The sequence below is a fragment of the Onychostoma macrolepis genome, chromosome 12, assembly GCF_012432095.1.
Source record: "Onychostoma macrolepis isolate SWU-2019 chromosome 12, ASM1243209v1, whole genome shotgun sequence".
In the NCBI taxonomy this organism is placed as follows: domain Eukaryota; kingdom Metazoa; phylum Chordata; class Actinopteri; order Cypriniformes; family Cyprinidae; genus Onychostoma; species Onychostoma macrolepis.
The window spans coordinates 4,603,895-4,619,095 of record NC_081166.1 but is presented as its reverse complement, the minus strand read 5'-3'; the positions used below and the strand labels follow the sequence as shown (position 1 = coordinate 4,619,095).

The 15,201-nt window shown below is 37.1% G+C and overlaps 1 protein-coding gene across 2 annotated transcripts in view; it reads left to right on the top strand.

The window, feature by feature from the left end:
• tcerg1l (transcription elongation regulator 1 like) overlaps positions 1-15,201 on the top strand; it is a 120,970-nt gene that overhangs the window by 34,035 nt on the left and 71,734 nt on the right. For both annotated transcript variants that reach the window (XM_058793926.1, XM_058793927.1), the window contains exon 5: positions 1,852-2,028. In XM_058793926.1, the coding sequence (XP_058649909.1) occupies positions 1,852-2,028 (177 nt within the window). The remainder of the gene's footprint in view (positions 1-1,851; positions 2,029-15,201) is intronic.

Here is a 15,201-nt window from a genome sequence, read left to right as displayed (position 1 = left end):
TTAGTGCACTTTAAGTTCTTGTTTTCCCCTTCTTAGGCATTTTGAAAATATGTGCAATAATGAATTTTAAAGCATGAACCAAAGCAACCAGATGAATCGCACAGAAAAACAAATCTAAAAATACAAAATATACAAAAAATCTAAATATATAAAAGTTTGAGTATAATTTAAGTATGCTTAAATTCATTTATGAGTACATGTGCTACTAATGAAGCTTTGCAAATAGAAATAACTGTCAATGCAAAATTATTGGCCATTTGTTATTATGATATAAAATACAATATATTTGTCACTTATTGCTAAATATTCAAACATATACAAATACATAAGCAAGTTTTTGCAGTGTGGCAGAACACAACTGCGTTATTCGCAAGCTTTACGGAAGTGGGCAGTCATCACTGAATATATTTTCTGTTTCCATGCAAAAGCTCTTTATAGGATTATGCATAGTTTTGATTTTATATCTTTAATAATCCATATGCTGTAAAACAAAATTAATGTAGAAACAATTTTCACTCTGAAATCACTATGCATTTCATATATGATTATAAATTGCAAGGGACACATTGATTTAACTTGAAATATTGAAATATTTTTAACAGTGTAATTATTAAAAACAATTTTACTTCTGCCCTGTACAGAAGTATGTACTAAAATAGAGGAAAATTATGGAAATTAGGATATAAGGAGCTGGTAGAGCTTGCTGTAAGCAACACCAAGGTCATGGGTTTGATTCCCAGCAAGTGCACATACTGATAAAACACATAACTGGAATAACATGTAACTTCATCCACATTGCATTCATGCATTTGCTGCAAAACATAAATGCAAAAACATCTGTCAAAAACATAAATGCATTTTTGCTTGCAGGGTGTTCATAACATTTCTCAGTTACAAGCCGCATCTTTTATAATGTGTCTAATGTGCAGTTGTAGAGTTTGTCTTGTTCATGCACTCACATATAGTAGATATTAGTGTGTATGAGGGATTGTATGCTCAGATTTGATAAGGCTTTTAACACTTCGTTGAAACACAAAGGCAAAAGCCTGTGAAAATATTTGGCAGCCAATTAAACCCTAGAACAAAGACAGGCCTGCACACAGCATCCAGTGGGAAGAATACATACTGTATGTTAAAATCTCCACTGATGCACATCATGGAATTATCTCTATTTATAGGACTCTTTATTGTCATTTTTTTATTCTACATACGGAACACTGTAGAGTTTGAAGCCAAAGTTGACCCTATATTTAATTTCTTATAGTATATTTTTTAGGCAGATTATAGATTATAATGATTAAAACTGATTGAAGTCACTTCAGTATACCTAACATTAACACTTCTAAAACATTATGCATTTAATGTCAGCGTTAAACAGAAGTTATGATCATCTTTTCTTCCCTATGATGATCCAAGTGAAACTGCTTTTTTAATGAGAAAAAAACGAAAAAAAAACCAAAAACGCATGGTGGGATTTGATTTTGTCCATTGGGAACTGAATGGATCGTTATTTGCTAATTGCTGCGCTCTCATGTGATTATGCGGTGGTATCATTTCATTAAAGTTTATGAGGGCACATGAATTAAAAATAATAGTTATGTGCACAGATAAATCATAAACAATGCAAAATTCCATTTTTCATTTAATGGTAACTTTAAATAGACAGCAGGGTAGAATAAAAAATCCACACAGACTCACAGTACTGAATTTACTAAGACCATTTTCCAGCCATCAAAATAAATATTTCTGAGCACATTTGGTTAGAAAATTGCCAACAGAAAATACTGTTAGGTATTACTCTGCAAAGCATAATAATGCACTTCTTTTATCAAACTTTATTTCTCTCTTCAGGTTGTCCCGTGGCCATTAAGCGAGTAGGAAGTTCTAAACGGATCGCTCTGGCAGCAGCAGCCATGATGGCGATGGATTCTGACGTGACACAGGGACCATCTGTCTCTTCTGCTCACCCTCTCCGCCTGCTCTCGCTCTCACCCATCAAGCTTCCCTTTCTGATGACACCTCACGCAGGTAGGAGTACAAAAGAAAATGCTTTCATTAGTGTTCTTGTGCTCATGAAAAAAATCCCCAGTGGTCGCCTATCAAACGCTGCCGCTGTCCCAAAGGATTCTATCATAGCAGCGGTTTTGGGGAGTAATTAACTAAAAGTAGCAACTCTTTAATGTAATTACATTTTGAAGTGACAGCAGCTCGGCTGTTTTCAAACTGTCAAGTTTTTCCAGTGGTGTGATATAACTGTCACAATGGTACGATTGCAAATATGTTATTGGTTTTATACAACAGTTCAAGATGTTAAATGGACAGTTCACCCAAAAATCAAAACTCTGTCATTATTTCCTCTCCAGGTTGTTCCAAATCTGTATAATTATGTTAATCAGTGAAACATAAAAGACGATTTTTGAAGAAAGTTGGTAATCAAACAGTTTTGGTTCCCATTGACCAAAACTGTTTGGTTACCAGCATTCTTAAAAATGTCTTTTTGTTTTTTCCTTGTGGAAGAAAGAAATGCATACAGTAAGCAATGACAAAATTATTGTATTTATTTATTTTTTCATTTTTGAACGGATCATCCCTTTAATATTGAGTGACTTACATTGCAAGTTACTTTGTAAATTTTTGCTCTTCCATAGAATATATTTCCAAACGAACCATTAAGCTTCTAACAACACACAGTAATGGTGTTACTGAATTAATTAGTGTTCTTAAATAAATCGGGTAAGTAAATGATTCAATGAGTCACTGGTTTGTGGTCCATTATAGCACAATTTATAGTGTGGTAGTACAGTCTGAGCCTGACTGACTCAGGTGAGTGAATAATTCAATGACTTGTAAGGACTGAATTGAATCAGTGTGTTTGAACAAGTTAAGGATTCAGTCACTTTTTGCAACCTACTGTGACATAATGATAAAGCCAACAGAAAGAATCACAAATAAAGCAGAATTATTATTATTATTATTATTATGTGTTTGTTTGTTTGTTTTTGATTAATGTAACCAAACATGATATACTTGGTTTGGTGCGCACTAGACTATTGACTAAATTATACCAGTAAATATCTTTCCTCATCATTGCTTCAGCTTTTTTTTTTTCTTTTGGCTCAGGTTTAAACCAACCTGCTTTGTGTTGTTTTGTCTGACCCACTTGGTATGATTCTTGGGTTCATAATGAGGACCTGCTTTCTCACAAAGCTTCTGATGTCCTAATTGGTGAATTGTAATTGCAAATGCCTTTCGTTATGCAAATATCACAGTTTTTTAGTGGGGGTTGTCAGAAATAGTCTGCACATTGTCTTTTTCCATCACTTTATACTCAGCACACATGAAAAGCAAGGTTTTACAGTGCATTCCGGGTAAAAATGAGTTAGGGTGTTTGTGTACGATGCGTTGATACAGAGTATTAGAGGAAATTTGAGGGTCTTATGGTTGTCGGTTTGGACTTCCCCAAGCAATTACAAGAAATGTTGCTGCTTGAGCACCCATCTTCTCACTGAGTTTGTTTTGATGTTGTTCTTACCGTAGCGTTCCCATCAGGGCCATCGCTGACTGATGTGGGGCCCGGTGCGAGGTAGGGAGCTGGGCCCCCCTCGGTCCATTCACAATTGCGTTCCAGAGGGGGGGTTCCCCTCGGCCCGTTCGCCGCGGGGCCCCCTCACAGCGTCCCAAAGGACGGCCCTGGTTCCCATTTCTCTGAAAGACGTAAGAGTTTCACTTTGCTGAAGTGGATGCGTTTAAATCAAGGGTCAGTGTATAATGACTGAACTGAATGGAAGTACGGCCGTTCGTTTGGTGAAACAGACAGAGCGTATCCTTTTTATTTTCCTGTCTTTATTTTTCTCACTTTCTCTGCGTTCATGCATATTGATTAACTGTTTCCTTCCTTTGTTGTTCAGTGAACTTGTTCAGTCCCTTTTGTGGGTGGATTGCCTGAGGTGAAAAACCATGCGTATGTGTCGATAAGAGTGTGTACATGAGTCTGAGTGCAGATCTATATATTTTATGAGCAAATGTATGTATTTTTCAGCTCTGGTGCTGTATTGCATGTGGGTGTGAGGGATGAATTCTCTGCTGTGAATCAATAGGAAATGCAGCCGTGGTTGTCAACATGCCCTGTATGGATGACAGGAATCCTCCCCTGGAATTACTTCCTTTTAGCCAGGCCTCAAAAGCAACATTAAAGCAAACAGGCCAGCAAACCCCAAAGGGCTTTTAATTTAGCTCTAACGATGTATATGCATGTTTGTCTGATGCTGTGGTAACTGGATCACTCTTCATGTCTGGTCCACGCAACATCAGCCCGATGCATTTGGACTGTAATGACGCTGTAATTTATTCTGATTACAATCTAATAGTTAAGGCATGAATGATTGTCGTAGAGTTCAGTAGGCTGTCTTATTCATTAACCTACAATCCAGCTGAAATGCCACTGCACAGTGACCATTTTTATATGATCAAATCTCGTGTATCATGTATTATATATAATGTTATAAAAATAATATGTACAGTATATACAGTATGCACATGTAAAAAAACGTACTCTACAAAATATTTATAAACATAGACAGTATATATATATATATAAAATTGAATTTTGTATGTTACACATTTGTAATGAGTTTTTAAGTTTATCATACATTTTAAATTCATATGTTTGAGCCATGATTCAGCCACATTGCAGATGTCTTGCTGTCTACAACCTACATAGGCAGCTGACTTTTAAGTTAGCATCTTAATGGAAATGGAATCTCAAGTTTGTGCGTCATACAATTAGCGAGACTCGTGCTTTATTGATGAAACTGCACTGCATTGGATGAGAACAAAATCTGAACTGAATTGAGCTGGATAGTGACACTACCTTGCAAAATCGTCACTGTAATTAAATTGAATTGAGGTCAATAATGGCACTATTATCACTGTACTTGTTTCGTAATTGATGAACATTGACACGTTATTGAACTGAATTTAAACATCATTATCTTCTGTAGAACTGCTTTACAGCTAAAATTTGATGTTTTATAGTTGATACATTTTAAAACATTTACAACATTATATTCCTGTTTATTAATGTGAAGCTGCTCTGAAACAATATGTATTGCTATATGAATAAATATGAAAAAAATCTAAACATATTCCTAAACTAACGATGATGCATAAAAATACACAGCACATTCAAATACAGTCAATGTTTAATCACATTGAGGTAAATTTTAAATTCTGAATAAATTACAAGTATATATACATCAAACGATTTCTCTCACTTTGTCTGGCAACTAAAATGCATTTATTTCCATCCTAGATGGCAAGCGCAGTGCATGCTTTTCATGCAATGCTACCTTTAAAAGCCAAATTGAAGGTATTCTAGAATAATTATGCTGCCTACCTTTTGGAACAACCTTCATGGCAGGAGCATGTTTATGATGCCTTAAGATGTTGCCTATGTATGCAGCTCACTAGATTTTGAAACAGAGCCAACAAGGAGTTTTTTGGATGTCGTAATATATGCATGATTTCAAAAGCAGATGTTGACATTATAGTTGAGTTCGGTCTCTTATTTGGGTTTATCATGGCCGCTGTCAGTGCCAACGCTGTGGGGAGTCTTTTAATGCCAATGGAGGCGGCTTTGAGCTCCCTTCAAATGCCTGAATTATGGGAGTCCTACACATCTGTGCTGAGAGATTAGGCTTTCAACCGATGCCCTGAATGTGACGCCATTGTTGCCAAACCAATTTTTTCCCTGCAAGTAAATTGTAGAGGAATAGTATTGTATGACCAAAATCCTGTATCACAGTGTGAAAAGTTTTCGAGCAGGATAACAGTATCAGCATGAAGTTGAGTAAATGGAGACAGAACTATTTCTGTGTTTGTGTCAGAGGCTTTTTGTCTATTTATGTCAAGATGTTGCACAATAAGTTGAACTAATATGTTGTCTGCCAAATTCCCAAAGCTCATGATGTCTAGATGCCTTGTACTGATGTGGGAGAAGTTGTTCTTGGCTCAGACATAAAGATGTGTTTCTGCAGTGATAAAAATGAAAAGAAACAAAACTGCAAATATCTGAGACATATTTACAGTACATTACATCATATACAGCTGTGCTCAAAATTATTCATACCCTAGGTAAATATGATCAAAATAGGCTGTGAAAACAGATCTGCATCGTTGATCCTTTTGATCTTTCATTTAAAAGATTACAAAAAAAAAAAAAATATATTATAACCTTTCATTGGAAAATAAGAATTTAAAGTGGTGGGAAAATCTAGTTTTTTAAATATTTTTTCTTCTTCTAATACACATTGGTCATATATATATATATATATATATATATATATATATATATTGGTGATATAATAGAAAATAGTTATTTGAAATTGTAATAATTTCATAATATTACTGATTTTACTGTATTTTTGATTGCAAAATAGTCTTCTTTTAAAAACTTTAAAAAATCTTACTGACCCTAAACTTTTTTAAATGGTGATATAATTCTATGTCTGACTTAGAAACGTGGATGGAGTTTTGAGTTTGTGTTATGCAAATGCCACTCACGGAGTTTTTATGACTTATACAAGGTGTGACCCACCAAAAGCCAAAGGTCGAAATTTAAACAAGCTGGGCTGCTGAATGAGGGGACAATTATGCAAATTACATTATGTCTGATAACAGCAGCATTAGTAGGTCATGATTTACATAAGAAGTGTCTTCACTGCTTGGGCATAGAGATAACACTTTAGAGATTCATTTGGAGTTTTCTGAGAACTCTGATAAACACCTTCACTGATAAATCTTTACTGTGAACGACAGAGATAGATGGGAGGAGTCTATGCTCTCTCTCTCTCTCTCTCTCTCTCTCTCGAAGTCCTGCTAATTTCCTAATTACAAATTTATCTCAGAACAGTAGTGGGTCAGTCCAGAGGGTCAAGCTGGTCAAATACCATAACTACAGCATTCTGCAGACAAAACATGTTGACCTTTATATACAGTCATGGCCAAAAATATCGGCACCCTTGGTAAATATGATCAAAGCAGGCTGTGAAAAATAATCTGCATTGTTAATCCTTTTGATCTTTTATTTAAAAAATTCACAAAAATCTAACCTTTCATTGGATAATAAGAATTTAAAATGGGGGAAATATCATTATGAAATAAATGATTTTCTCAAATACACGTTGGACACAATTATTGGCACCCCTAGAAATTCTTGTGAGTAAAATATCTCTGAAGTATATTCCCATTCATATTCACAATTTTGAGCACTCCAGGGTGATTATGAACATGAAATTATCCAGCCTTGGCTTCCTGTTTCATAGAAACATAAATAGGAGGGAAAACAACTGAAGAGAAGCACCACCAACATGGAGCTGGGAATCTAAAGGGTCTGGAGTGATTCTGGATGAAGGAATGGTCTCTGATCTCTTGTCAGGTGTTCTCTAATCTCATCAGGCATTATAGGAGAACATTTAGAGCTGTTAAACTGGCAAATGGAGGTTTCAAAAATTATTGAATAAAAGGGTGCCGTTAATTGTGGCCAATGTGTATTAGAGAAAAATATTTATTTCATAATGATATTTTAAATTCTTATTTTCCAATGAAAGGTTAGATTTGTGTGAATTTTTTAAATAAAAAATCAAAAGGATTAACAATGTAGATTAATTTTCATAGCCTTCTTTGATCATATTTACCAAGGGTGTCAATATTTTTGGCCATGACTGTATATATTTTTAAAAGCAAAATATTCTATTCTATTCTATTACGGGGCTGTTGAATGGTTGAATCTGATTGGTTGACGAACATTCTAAGGTGTGCAATTAGTTTCATGGAAATGCACAGCTAAAGTAGTTACAGGCAGGTCTTGATGACATTACATATCCATATCACTTCGCCAAATGATTTCAGTTATTTTAAAGGTCTGTACAGCCTACAACTGCAAAATAACCAAAATCAAAATAGTAAACATTAGGATAAAAATGACAAATTATTTCCATGTTTTTGCCATAAAATTATGTTTCATTATGTAATTCTATGGTCGTAGCCACATCACCTTTATTTTTTAGTGTGAAGTGAAGAACATTTTAATAATCTGAAGAACTCTTTTCACTATAAGGAACCTTTTGTGCAATAATAATATTCTTTGGGTGTTAAACATTCTTTGAATTCATGGAACCATTAATGCCAATATTGTGTAGTATAATATAGTATAGTAAAGTACAATATATATTTGATCAGTGACCATTTCTTTTTTGCAAGGCTCTTAAAGTGTGACATGGACTTACATAGACCATCTGCTAAATGAATAAATGTACATATTTGTAAGCAGTGCAAATGTTATCAAAATTGTTTCTTGAGCAGCAAATCAACATATTACAATGATTTCTGAAGGATCGTGTGACACTGAAGACTGAAGTAATGATACTGAAAATTCAGCTTTACCATCACAGGAATAAATGACATTTAAAAATATACTAAAATAGAAAAATTTTTCAAGATATTTTTTTTTCAAAAACATTAAAGAAAATGCAGTGACTCCAAACTTTTGAATGGTAGTGTATATGTATATATATATATATATATATATATATATATATATATATATATATATATATATATATATATATATATATATATATATATATATATATATACACAGTGGGGCAAAAAAGTATTTAGTCAGCCACCAATTGTGCAAGTTCTCCCACTTAAAAAGATGAGAGAGGCCTGTAATTTTCATCATAGGTATACCTCAACTATGAGAGACAAAATGAGAAAAAAAATCCAGAAAATCACATTGTAGGATTTTTAAAGAATTTATTTGCAAATTATGGTGGAAAATAAGTATTTGGTCAATAACAAAATTTCATCTCAATACTTTGTTATATACCCTTTGTTGGCAATGACAGAGGTCAAACGTTTTCTGTAAGTCTTCACAAGGTTTTCACACACTGTTGCTGGTATTTTGGCCCATTCCTCCATGCAGATCTCCTCTAGAGCAGTAATGTTTTGGGGCTGTCGCTGGGCAACACGGACTTTCAACTCCCTCCGAAGATTTTCGATGGGGTTGAGATCTGGAGACTGGCTAGGCCACTCCAGGACCTTGAAATGCTTCTTACGAAGCCACTCCTTCGTTGCCAGGCGGTGTGTTTGGGATCATTGTCATGCTGAAAGACCCAGCCACGTTTCATCTTCAATGCCCTTGCTGATGGAAGGAGGTTTTCACTCAAAATCTCACGATACATGGACCCATTCATTCTTTCGTTTACACGGATCAGTCGTCCTGGTCCCTTTGCAGAAAAACAGCCCCAAAGCATGATGTTTCCACCCCCATGCTTCACAGAAGGTATGGTGTTCTTTGGATGCAACTCAGCATTCTTTCTCCTCCAAACACGACAAGTTGAGTTTTTACCAAAAAGTTCTATTTTGGTTTCATCTGACCATATGACATTCTCCCAATCCTCTTCTGGATCATCCAAATGCTCTCTAGCAAACTTCAGACGGGCCCGGACATGTACTGGCTTAAGCAGGGGGACATGTCTGGAACTGCAGGATTTGAGTCCCTGGCGGCGCAGTGTGTTACTGATGGTAGCCTTTGTTACTTTGGTCCCAGCTCTCTGCAGGTCATTCACTAGGTCCCCCCGTGTGGTTCTGGGATTTTTGCTCACAGTTCTTGTGATCATTTTGACCCCACGGGGTGAGATCTTGCGTGGAGCCCCAGATCGAGGGAGATTATCAGTGGTCTTGTATGTCTTCCATTTTCTAATAATTGCTCCCACAGTTGATTTCTTCACACCAAGCTGCTTACCTATTGCAGATTCAGTCTTCCCAGCCTGGTGCAGGTCTACAATTTTGTTTCTGGTTTCCTTTGGCAGCTCTTTGGTCTTGGCCATGGTGGAGTTTGGAGTTGTAGACAGGTGTCTTTCATACTGATAACGAGTTCAAACAGATGCCATTAATACAGGTAACGAGTGGAGGACAGAGCAGCCTCTTAAAGAAGTTACAGGTCTGTGAGAGCCAGAAATCTTGCTTGTTTGTAGGTGACCAAATACTTATTTTACAGAGGAATTTACCAATTAATTCTTTAAAAATCCTACAATATGATTTTCTGGATTTTTTTTTTTTCTCATTTTGTCTCTCATAGTTGAGGTATACCTATGATGAAAATTACAGGCGCGTCTCATCTTTTTAAGTGGGAGAACTTGCACAATTGGTGTTACGGGTTGTGGTTGTAGTAACAATGAAAATAAAAGGCGGGAGAACGAAACGGCTTCAACACACTTTTTTCCCATTTATTAACTTATAAGAATGGACAAACACAAAGCGAGAACTGAGGACTTTTAAAGGAAAGGGAACAAAAGAGCAAACAACTTAATTCAACTCAGGTGGGGACAATGACAGATGATTAACTAATCGGGACCGGAACGAAACCAAATAAGGACAACGGGGACTTCAGACAGGGCAGACACGTTACAATTGGTGGCTGACTAAATACTTTTTTGCCCCACTGTATATATATATATATATATATATATATATATATATTGTGACGGGAGGAGCCAACGACAGACAAAGTGGGTGTGGCGTCAGGCCTTGGAGAGGCTTTTATTAAACAAAAATCAATAAAATAAAGTATCCCGGGGGAAGAAGTGTCCAAACGAAACAGGGGGATCTGGTGTCCTCGTTGTGCTGCGGGGCTTGTGAAGGAGGGCAGTGTTCTAGGAGGAAGGGTCCAGGGAAGGGGCGGAGTCCGGTGGCCGCACGCTCCCGCTCTGGTCCGGTTACGAGGGGCGGCGGCTTCTTCTGAGCGGCGGCTCTTCCTCTTCTTCCTCGGCCTTTGGCGGGACTTGAATGGCCCGGCATCCTGGCCCGTCGGCCGTAATACGGGTGCGGCTTTCATCCTGACTATGGATCCCGCGACTCACATCTCTGGTGGCGCGACGTCCCTCAACGCACCCTTCCTGGACCCACGAGGACACGGGGGGAAGAGACCGGTCTCTCGAGGAGAGGCGCGCTTGGCATTTAACAGCGGCAGTGATGAGGCTTCATTCAGTCCAGCTGTGCCTCATCACACGCCGCCAGCCCTCGCTGTTCCTACGCCCCTCCTCTCTCACACACCCACTCCCGTCGGGAGCCTGGTGAAGGGCGGCGAATAAGGGACGGGGTGATGATGATAATAAGGGGGAGGGCCACCGACTCGTCACATTTATATATATATATATATATATATATATATATATATATATATATATATATATATATATATACACATACAGTTTATATAAAAATCTACACACCCCTGTTAAAATGGCAGGTTTCTGTGATGTAAAAAAAATGAGGCCAATATAAATCGTTTCAGAACTTTTTTCCACCTTTAATGTAAACTATAACCTGTACAACTCAATTAAAAAACAAATTGAAATCTTTTAGGAAAGGTGGAGTAAAAATAAAAACGAAAATAATGTGATTGCATAAGTGTGCACACCCTATTATAACTAAGGATGTGGCTGTGTTCAGAATTAAGCAATCACATTCAAATTCATGTTAAATAGGAGTCAGTACACACCTGCCATCATTTAAAGTGCCTCTGGTTAAACCCAAATAAAGTTTAACTGTTCTAGTAAGCTTTTCCTGACATTTTCTTAGTCACATCTTACAGCAAAAGCCATGGTCCGCAGAGAGCTTCCAAAGCATTGTTGTTAAAAGGTATCAGTCAGGAGAAGTGTACAAAATAATTTCCAAGGCATTAGATATACCATGGAACACAGTGAAGACAGTCATCATCAAGTGGAGAAAATATGGCTCAACAGTGATATTACCAAGCACTGGACATCCCTCCAAAATTGATGGAAAGATGAGAAGAAAACTGGTCAGGGAGGCTGCCAAGAGGCCTACAGCAACATTAAAGGAGCTGCAGGAATTTCTGGCAAGCACTGGCTGTGTAGTACATGTGACAACAATCTCCCATATTCTTCATATGTTTGGGCTATGGGGTAGGGTGGCAAGAAAAACATCCAAGCCTGGCTAAATTTAGCAAAAAGTCTCCCAAAAGCATGTGGGAAAATGTGTTATGGTCTTATGAAACCAAGGTTGAACTTTTTGGTCATAATTCTAAAAGGTATGTTTGGCACAAAAACAACACTTCACATCACCAAAGGAACACCATACTTACAGTGAAGCATGGTGGTGGCTGCATCACGCGTTGGGGCTGTTTTTCTTCAGCTGGAACTGGGGCCTTAATCAAGGTGGAGGGAATTATGAACAGTTCCAAATACCAGTCAATATTGGCACAAAACCTTCAGGCTTCTGCTAGAAAGCTGAAGATGAAGAGGAACTTCATCTTTCAGCACGACAACAACACAAAGCATAAATCCAAATCAACAAAAGAATGGCTTCACCAGAAGAAGATCAAGTTTTCGAATGGCCCAGCCAGAGCCCAGACCTGAATCCGATTGAAAATCTGTGGGGTGATCTGAAGAGGGCTTTGCACAGGAGATGCCCTCGCAATCTGACTTGGATTCCAAATATTATTTGGAGCATTTTTGCAAAGAAGAGTGGGCAAATATTGCGAAGTCAAGATGTGCCATGCTGATAGACTCATATCCAAAAAGACTGAGTGGTGTAATAAAATCAAAAGGTGCTTTATTTAAGTATTAGTTTAAGGGTGTGCACACTTATGCAACCGCATTATTTTTATTTATTTATTTTATTTTTTTTTTACTCCACCTTTCCTAAAATATTTCAGTTTATTTTTTAATTAAGTTGTACAGGTTATAGTTTACATTAAAGGTGGAAAAAGTTCTGAAATTATTTATCTTGGTCTCATTTTTTTACATCACAGAAACCTGGCATTTTAACAGGGGTGTGTAGACTTTTTATATCCACTATGGTAAAGGCTTCCGCTCAGCCGCAGCTCTGAGCTATCAGCTCTCCCAGCTCATGGACTCGTGGACAGCTTGTACTACTCTTGTTCACACTGATCAGGTCAGCCTTAAAGCTTTAATTGATTGAAAAGGTCACCGGAGAGTGATAAAGAACGAGAGAGATGGGGATGATTAAAGTGGAGAGGTCTCTAGCAGAGCTTTCATTAATATTATGCACTCAGACTGGACTAAGAGAGATTCACTAATGACTCTGAGGACGCACGCTATGAATTTGGTACCACATTTAGATGAGCGCTTTGGCCCCTGGAAATTCCCTGCATGGAGTCCTGATTTAGCAAATCTATGAGGCTTGTCATGACACCTTAAAATTGCTTTAATGTTAAATACTTCCTGCTGTTCCAGTTACATGTAGATAGACTACAATAAGACAATTATAGGTTGATTCCAATAATAATAATAATAATAATAATAATAAAAATAAAAACAAATATTATTACTGTTGTTATTATTATTATTACTAGTAGTATTATATAGTAAAATTAAGTTGTTCTCAATAAAATAATGTGTGTAGTATAGTAGTAGTAGTAGTAATAATAATGATAAAATAACCTGATGATGATAATGATGATGAACAAAATGTTGTTATTACTAATTACAACCCGAATTCCGCAAATGTTGGGACGTTTTTTAAAATTTGAATAAAATGAAAACAAACAAAAAAATCCAATCACATGAGCCAATATTTTATTCACAATAGAACATAGATAACATAACAAATGTTTAAACTGAGAAATTGTAAAATTTTATGCACAAAATGAGCTCATTTCTAATTTGATGCCTGTTACAGGTCTCAAAATAGTTGGGACAGGGGCATGTTTAACATGGTGTAGCATCTCCTCTTCTTTTCAAAGCAGTTTGAAGACGTCTGGGCATCAAGGTTATGAGTTTCTGGAGTTTTGGTGTTGGAATTTGGTCCCATTCTTGCCTGATATAGGTTTCCAGTTGCTGAAGAGTTTGTGGTCATCTTTGACGCATTTTTCGTTTAATGACGCGCCGAATGTTCTCTATAGGTGAAAGATCTGGACTGCAGCCCAGACTCTTCTACTTCGAAGCCATGCTGTTGTAATAGCTGCAGTATGTGGTTTTGCATTTTCCTGCTGAAATACACAAGGCCTTCCCTGAAATAGACGTCATCTGGAGGGGAGCATATGTTTCACTAAAACCTTTATTTACCTTTCAGCATTCATAGTGCCTTCCAAAACATGCAAGCTGCCCATACCGTATTCACTTATGCACCCCCATACCATAAGAGATGCTGGCTTTTGAACTGAACTCTGATAACACGCTGGAAGGTCTCCCTCCTCTTTAGCCCGGAGGACACGGTGTCCGTGATTTCCAACAAGAATGTCAAATTTGGACTCGTCTGACCATAGAGCACTTTTCCACTTTGAAACAGTCCATTTTAAATGAGCCTTGGCCCACAGGACACATTAGCACTTCTGGACTATGTTCACATATGGCTTCCTTTTTGCATGATAGAGCTTTAGTTGGCATCTGCAGATGGCACGGTGGATTGTGTTTACCGACAGTGGCTTCTGGAAGTATTCCTGGGCCCATTTAGTAATGTCAGTGACAGAATCATGCCGATGTGTGATGCAGTGTCGTCTGAGGGCCTGAAGATCACGGGCATTCAACAAAGGTCTTCGGCCTTGTCCCATATGCACAGAGATTTCTCCAGTTTCTCTGAAACCTTTGATGATGTTCTGTACTGTAGATGAGATTTGCAAAGCCTTTGAAATTTGACGTTGAAGAATGTTGTTTTTAAAGTATCTAGTAGCCTATCTTTACTTCTGAGAGACTCTACCATCCTAAGACATCCCTTTTATAGCTGATGTCAATTAATTGATTAGTTGCTAGATGTTCTCCCAGCTGAATATTTTCAAAATTTCTTGCTGTTTCAGCCCTTTGTTGCCCCCGTGCCAACTTTTTTGAGACCTGTAGCAGGCATCAAATTTGAAATGAGCTCATTTAGTGGATAAAATGTCTCCGTTTAAACATTTGTTATGTTCTCTATGTTCTATTGTGAATAAAATATTGGCTCATGTGATTTGAAAGTCTTTTAGTTTTCATTTTATTCAAATTTAAAAAACGTCCCAACATTTACAGAAATCGGGTTGTATCAGCAGTAGTAGTAAAATTACAGTGGGTACGGAAAGTATTCAGGCCCCCTTAAATTTTTCACTCTTTGTTATATTGCAGGCATTTGCTAAAATCATTTGTTCATTTTTTTTCCTCATTAATGTACACACAGCACCCC